This window comes from Trachurus trachurus (assembly GCF_905171665.1).
Source record: "Trachurus trachurus genome assembly, chromosome: 21".
Lineage (NCBI taxonomy): Eukaryota > Metazoa > Chordata > Actinopteri > Carangiformes > Carangidae > Trachurus > Trachurus trachurus.
Window position 1 is genome coordinate 29,999,141 of NC_139899.1, and position 7,012 is coordinate 30,006,152.

The window sequence follows — 7,012 nt, forward strand, 5'->3', positions numbered from 1 at the left end:
TGTGTATCTCTGTGTGTGTGTGTGTGTGTGTGTGTGTGTGTGTGTCAGGTACTGCTTGTTGCGCACTCTGAAGCAGTGTCAGATGCAGAGGGAGCTGCTGCAGGCTGCAGGGAAGGAGCTGGTTTGGCACGGGAGGACGCAGAACGAGCCGGCGCACTACTGCAGCATCTGTGAGGTGAGGACACAGGACACCAGACCTGCAGCTGGAACATCTGTATGAATCTAAACCATCTTTACACTGCAGGGTTCAAGTGGCACAGATCGGATCTGTAGCATGAACGTGTAAACGGGGAAGAAAAACACATTAAATCGGATATATTATATCAGATTCAGACCGTCATGTGTGGAAATAAATCGGATACAAATCAGATATTCGATAGATAGATAGATAGATAGATAGATAGATAGATAGATAGATAGATAGATAGATAGATAGATAGATAGATAGATAGATAGATAGATAGATAGATAGATAGATAGAAAGAAAGAAAGATTAAAAAAAAACTTTATTGAACCCTTTGGGAAGTTCCCTTTGCAGCGCCATTGTGATAAGATAAGAGAAAAGAAGGAAAGAATACGCACAAACAGAAAAACACAACACAGTTCAATTCCAACTAAAAAATTGTGTCAAATGTCAAACATGAGCGTCAATATGGTCCTGCAGCAAAAAAAAAAAAAAACTTACAATGTGCAAATAACAAATAAAAGGTTAAAACATGTGCAATGTGGCAGTAACTGCTCCGTCCTGTCGGATATTCTGATTATATAGATCGGATATTCCCTGGTAATGTGAGTTGTACGTCATCAATAATGTGTCGATAGCGCATATTGATGACAGTGTGTGTCGTTTACCTGCAGCTGACTTCCTCTTCCACTTTGGCAGCCAACCGCGTCTACGCATGCGGGTCAAGCAAAGGCAGCTTTAAATGCAGATATCAGTTATGGGCAGTGATGGGAATAACAGCGTTATAACATGACAGCGTTACTAACGGCGCTACTTTTTTCAGTAACAGTAATCAAAACAGTTACTGTTTCCACTGTTACAATGCTGTTACCATTACTGACAATAAAATGCATCATTACTTGACTCAAGAAGTCCTGTCAGAAAATAATAATAATACACCTGTTGAAGTGAAAGATGTTATATACATGTTATTAAGTTCATCAACTGGTCGGAAAAAGCTGTTAATCTGGAACAAACCAACTCACTCAGCGGAGGAATACAGAGTGAGTTGGTTAGTTCCAGATAAACGGGGGTTAGGGAGGGAAAGTCCAAGTCATTTGACATATTTGAGCATTTTATTTAAAAAAGTAACACAATAGTTACTTACCTTGGAAAATAATTACTTTTATCATGTAGTAACTCGGTTACTTTTTGGAGAAAGTAACTACTAAATAATTACTTTTCAAAATAACGTGCCCAACACTGGATATGGGTCACTTTAGTAGAACATATAAACAGACGGATAAAAAAATCAGATGTAGGTAATAAATCAGAACTGATCATCAAGACCTGTAGTGTAAAGACAGACTGTGTGTGTGTCTGTGTGTGTGTGTTTGACCTCTGTGTGACATCATCATCATCATGACATCATCACCAGGTGGAGGTGTTCGACCTGCTGTTTGTGACGAGCGAGAGCAACAGCAGGAAGACGTACGTGGTGCACTGTCAGGACTGCGCCCGCCGGGGGAGCAGCGCCGACCTGGACAACTTCGTGGTGCTGGAGCAGTACAAGGTCGACGACCTCACGCAGGTCTACGACCTGTTCACACTCGTGAGTATCACACACACACACACACACACACACACACACACACACACACACACACACACACACAGAAAACACACACACACCACCTGAGCAAAACAGAACCACTGATCGATAAGACCTTTTATAATTCAGGGTATCCGCGGGATCTTGAAAAGTATTAAAAGGTGATAAATCAATTTTGGGAAAATTAAGACCCTTAAAAAGTATTAAAAAGTCTTTTCACAACTTTATAAAGTCTTACATTTTGAAGGTATTTTTTCTGAATTAGCTGTCCAAGAGTTTGAGTCCTAAAAAACATTATGAAAGTGTGTGAATTTATGCATTTTATTAAAAAACAAAGATGAACCGGTACATAAAAAAGAAAAGAAGATTGTTGTTTTTTGAGAGTGGAGCAATGTGGGGGTTTTTTGGGGGGTTTTTTTTATAAACTTTGCCTGTGATTTATTATCCCAGGCCTATTTTGAATTCTGTTGTATCATAGTGGTCTATAGTCTTTATCACAAAAACTAAAGCTGTTCAGTTAAAAGTGTCACTGATGTAAATGGTTACAGCTTGAAGTGGCGGTGAGGTGTTAAAAAATATTGAGAAGGTCTTGAAAAAGTCTTAAAAAGGTATTAAAATTAACTTCAAGATTCCTGTATTTACCCTTTAATTCATGAATAAACGTGTTAGAGCCGTTGTTTTCCTTCATGGATGCAGCTCCACTGATGATCAACACTGGATCTAAGTTACAGTAGATGGAGACAACAGTGTTCGTCTCCACGGTTACAACAGTCTGATCAGCAGCTGTGATCATGAGCAGGAGGCTGCTGAGATAAATACACACAAATTTACACACAAATAACTCTGAAGTAGTTGGTGAACACAACACAGATTACACAAACCAAAAAAAAGATGAAAGAGAACGAGGGAATGACGTCGTTATAGAAATAACTGAGGGATAAAAATGAGGAAGAAGAAAAATAATCAGAATCAGAAAAGTTTTTACTGCCAAGAGCATCGAAAATAAAAAAATAAAATAGATTAAAAATACTCTAGTGCAAGAAATATGCATGTACTATTTACAATTTAGGATTCATATACACAATAGAATAAAAAAGAATAGAATAAAGATAGAAAGAAGCTCTGCAGGTTTTAGATATTCAGATATTTTATTCATGTACTGTAAATGTCTTGAGATGAGCAGTTGCAACAGATGTACATGAAAGGGAACCCCAAAGAAGCAGAAACTGCTTATAAATAGGGGACCCAAGCAATCAACAGCTTTCTCTCTGACTGGTTATATTATAATTACTTAAGTAAGGCGAGATACATGTTTCTAGGCAAAACATGATTCTGGCAGAGGTTACATTATAAATAGTATATGATAAGACGAAATACATGATATTATGATGAACTCATATTTGTGTTCTGGTCGATTTAAAAAAAAAAGAGAGAATAGAAATAACTTTTTAATTGTAAATTGAGTTTGATGTGAAAAAATCTGATTTTATTTTTAGCTCCACATCACAGCCTCAGAGGAGAAACCTGTTGATATGACGACCTAATTAAAACTAATGAAACGTTGTGAACATGTTAATTATTAAGTGTTGATTTTGGTTAAATCCTCATATTTTGACACATTTATATGATAATAATGGATAGAAAAAAAACATGGAGGCATTTGGCTGAACAGTACAGATATACTGTATGTGTAGGCTCACTATTTGGCAGGAAACAATGTGTTAATCAGATTATAAATGATTTATAAACTGTAAATAATCTAATGAATGAACCAATTTAACCCTTCTGTTGTCTTCCTGGGTCAAACTGACCCAATCTGTTTCGAATGGTCCTTCTTTCCTCCCTTCCTTCTGTCTCTCCATCCCTCCTTCCTCCACTCCTTTCCTTTCTTTTTCTCTTCCTCCATCCTTCTGTTCCCTTTCTTTCTTTCTTTCTTTCTTCCTTTCTTCCCTCCCTTCTTTCCCTCCATCCTTCCTTCTTCTTTCTTCCTTGACCCAATCTGTTCCCTTTGCCCATCCTTCTTTCCTTCCTTTCTCCCTTCCTTCTTCCCACCATCCTTCTTTCACTTCCTTCCTCCCTTCTTTCCCTTCGTTCTTCTTCCTTCCCTGATCCAATCTGTTCCCTTCCTCCATCTTTCTATCTCTCCTTTCTTCCTTGACCCAGGAGGACGACAACAGGAGGGTTTTAATCATTTATCAATAAAAGACTCTTATTGTGAAATCTCTCTCCTCCTCCTCCTCCTCCTCAGGCGAGTCCTCTCCCCTCCTCCTCCTCCTCCTCCTGATGCCGATCGACGCTCCGTTCGTTCTGAGGACGGTCCGGCTGGAACCACGACGACGGGACTCGAACTTGAACTCGAATTCAAACACAAACACGAACATGAACGAACTCAAACAGAACCAGAACCAGAACCAGACCCGTTGTCGTTGTCGTCGTCGTTGTGTCTTTAGTTTCTGATATTCAGGAAGTGAAGCTGTAGCTCTCCACAAGGCAGCTGCCTCCAAGCTGTGTGTGTCTATGCAACCTGCCCACACTGGTTTGTTACCCCCCTCCCCCAACTCCCCCTCCTCACCCCTCCCTCCCTCCCTCAGGCGGGGCGACTCCTCCTGTCTTCATCTTCATCATCATCATCATGACCAGACTGTTCTACTGCTGGCCCAGCTGGACTTCACTAGAAAACACAAACACAACAAACACACTGCAAAAACTCAAATATCTTACCAAGAATATTTGTCTTATTTCTAGTAAAAACAAATCTAATTCTACTTAAAATAAGACTCATCACATTTAAAAAGTAGCTTGTTTTTAGACACTTTTTTTTACTTCTTTCAAGCAGATTTTCACTTGAAATCATCTGATAGTGGATAAAGTTTTTCTTTCTTATTACAAGCACAAAAAACTTCCTTCCACTGGCAGATTTTTCTACTTATTTCAAGTGAAAATTAGTTTGAAACAAGTGAAAATGATCTAAAAACAAGTTAATTTTTAAGGTGACGAGTCTTATTTAAAGTGGAAAGAGATTAGTTTTGACTAGAAATGAGACATTTTGACAAGAAATAAGACAAATATTCTTGGAAAGATTTTGAGTTTTTGCAGTGTGCACAGATCCCCCCCCCCCCCCCCCCTCCTTCACCCTCTCTCTCCTCCCTCCCACACATTGAAATGGTGAAATAAAGTTTTGTACATACTAAGTTTTAACAGACATCGTCACAGAGAGAGTACGAGAGAGAGAGACTACTGATTTGATGGTTTTCTTTTCCTTTATTTTTTATTTTTTATTGTTTGTAGGTTGACACCTTCACCTTCCTCCTCTTCCTCACCCTTACCTCCCTCTTTCCTCCCTCCTCCTCCTCCATGAGATGCGATGAGTCATTAGCCCAGCCCGTCTTTTTGTACGTTAGCCTCCTCTTCCTCCTCCTCAGTCAGGAAAAACCACAGAAAACCTGTTTTGTTTTTGGTTTTTTTGTAATGTGAAAAAGTTGAGTGACACTTTTCTTTTTTTTTTTTTTGAAAGACTCCCCCCACTCTCCCCCTTTTTCCTTTTTTTTCTCTAAATCAATTTAATGTTTAACAACGAGTCTTTTTGGTTCGTTTTGAGGGAGGAAGTAATGTAGTAGACAAACAGCCAAGTCGCAGAGAAAAAGGGTTGCACATAGACGAAAAGAGTGAACTTTAATTTGTGTTTTTTTTTTTCTTTCTTTTTTATTATTTTGATGTAAATTTACACTATTTATAAAAACGCATATTTATTGCTTGAAAATATTTGTTGATGGAATGCTGTAATTTTTTTTTCCAGAGTACCTGCCATTAAATTTGAAGGAGCCGTGTGATTTTAAACTCGGCCCCTCATACGTTTTCTATATAAATAAAAACTGCTTAGTAAGCGTTGTACAGAGACCTTGAGATGGGTTTATTGTTTGAAGGATGTTTTATGCGTCAATAAACAAAAACTGTCTTTATTTACATCTGCAGCCTCTGCACTGCTTTTATTTATGTATTTATCTATCTATCATTTGTTATTTGTGCACATAGACCCGGGCGGCTGCTACGGTACGGTGGCCCTGAGGGCTCAACACACTGCAGCTGAATAACACACATGCAAATGAGGCAAAAACACACAAGATATGTAGAAAAACATCTTCATCGGTTTAACAACAGGAGCTGAAAACACTCGACAGCAACAACAACAAGGTCTCATCCTCACTCTTCACTGTCTCTTAGGCAACAAGGACCTTCAAAATAAAAGTCATGGACCCAGCAGCAGTGACGTTCAGACAGATGCTTCGGATCATAACTTTTTCTAAGTTACATGTTCTTTTCCTCAGCTGCTGATCGATCCAGATGTTTCAGTTCTTCCCTGATGACTTTTCGGACAGGAAGTGATTTTTCAAGCTTTGTAGCATCATTATAGACATCTTTATATGTTGCCAATAAAGATGTCTATCTATCTATCTATCTATCTATCTATCTATCTATATCTATCTATCTATCTATCTATCCTCAATGATCCTGAACTTTAAATTTTAGCAGTGCAAGCAGAAACTTTGGTTGCGCACACACAGTAAATTGACTTAACCCTCCTGTCGTCCTTCTGGGTCTTCCTTTCCTCCCTTTGTCCTTACTTCTTCTTCCTTCCTCTTTTGATCCAATTGACCTGCTCCCTCCATCTTTATTTCCATCCTTTTCCCTTCCTTCTTTCCTCCCTTCTTTCCCTTCTTCCTTCCTTGAATGAATCTGTTCCCTCCATCCATTTTTCTGTCCTTCCTTTTTCCCACAATCCTTTTCCCACCATTCCTTCCTTCCCTTCGTCCTTACTTCTTCCTTCCTTTTTGACCCAATCTGTTCCCTCCCTCCTCCTATCTTTCCTTCCTTTCACTTGCATTTGCCCCTAAAAAAAAATACATGTGTGAACCAGGAAAATCACAAAAAAGAAAGAGCACAACCTGGGATTGGTCAGAAACTACAAATCCCACAATCCTCTGGCCTCAACAATAACAGTAGTTTGTGTAAGTAAGGGAGAGTGGAGCTGTAGGTGAAAAGAGGAAACAACGCCACGTCTGGTCCTGTTCTATGTTGTTCGTTCACACCGTCACCGTTTATTCGTTACGTCCGCGGTGTAAAAGGCCGTGACGCAAAGACGCGATTAGGCGCGAGACGCGATTAGGCGCGAGACGCGGTATACGCGACTTTTTTTTTTTTGCGACGCTACACGCGATTCTTTTTGTGCGACGGGACCT

At 39.3% G+C, this 7,012-nt stretch overlaps 1 protein-coding gene across 1 annotated transcript in view; it reads left to right on the plus strand.

The window, feature by feature from the left end:
• The window catches only part of kdm6a (lysine (K)-specific demethylase 6A), a 69,803-nt gene extending 65,337 nt beyond the window's left edge, over positions 1-4,466 (plus strand). Inside the window, exons 28-30 of the mRNA XM_083997036.1 lie at positions 49-175; positions 1,602-1,775; positions 4,024-4,466. Coding sequence (XP_083853162.1) covers positions 49-175; positions 1,602-1,775; positions 4,024-4,059 — 337 coding nt within the window. The 3' untranslated portion in view covers positions 4,060-4,466. The remainder of the gene's footprint in view (positions 1-48; positions 176-1,601; positions 1,776-4,023) is intronic.
• Positions 4,467-7,012: the final 2,546 nt, after the last annotated feature.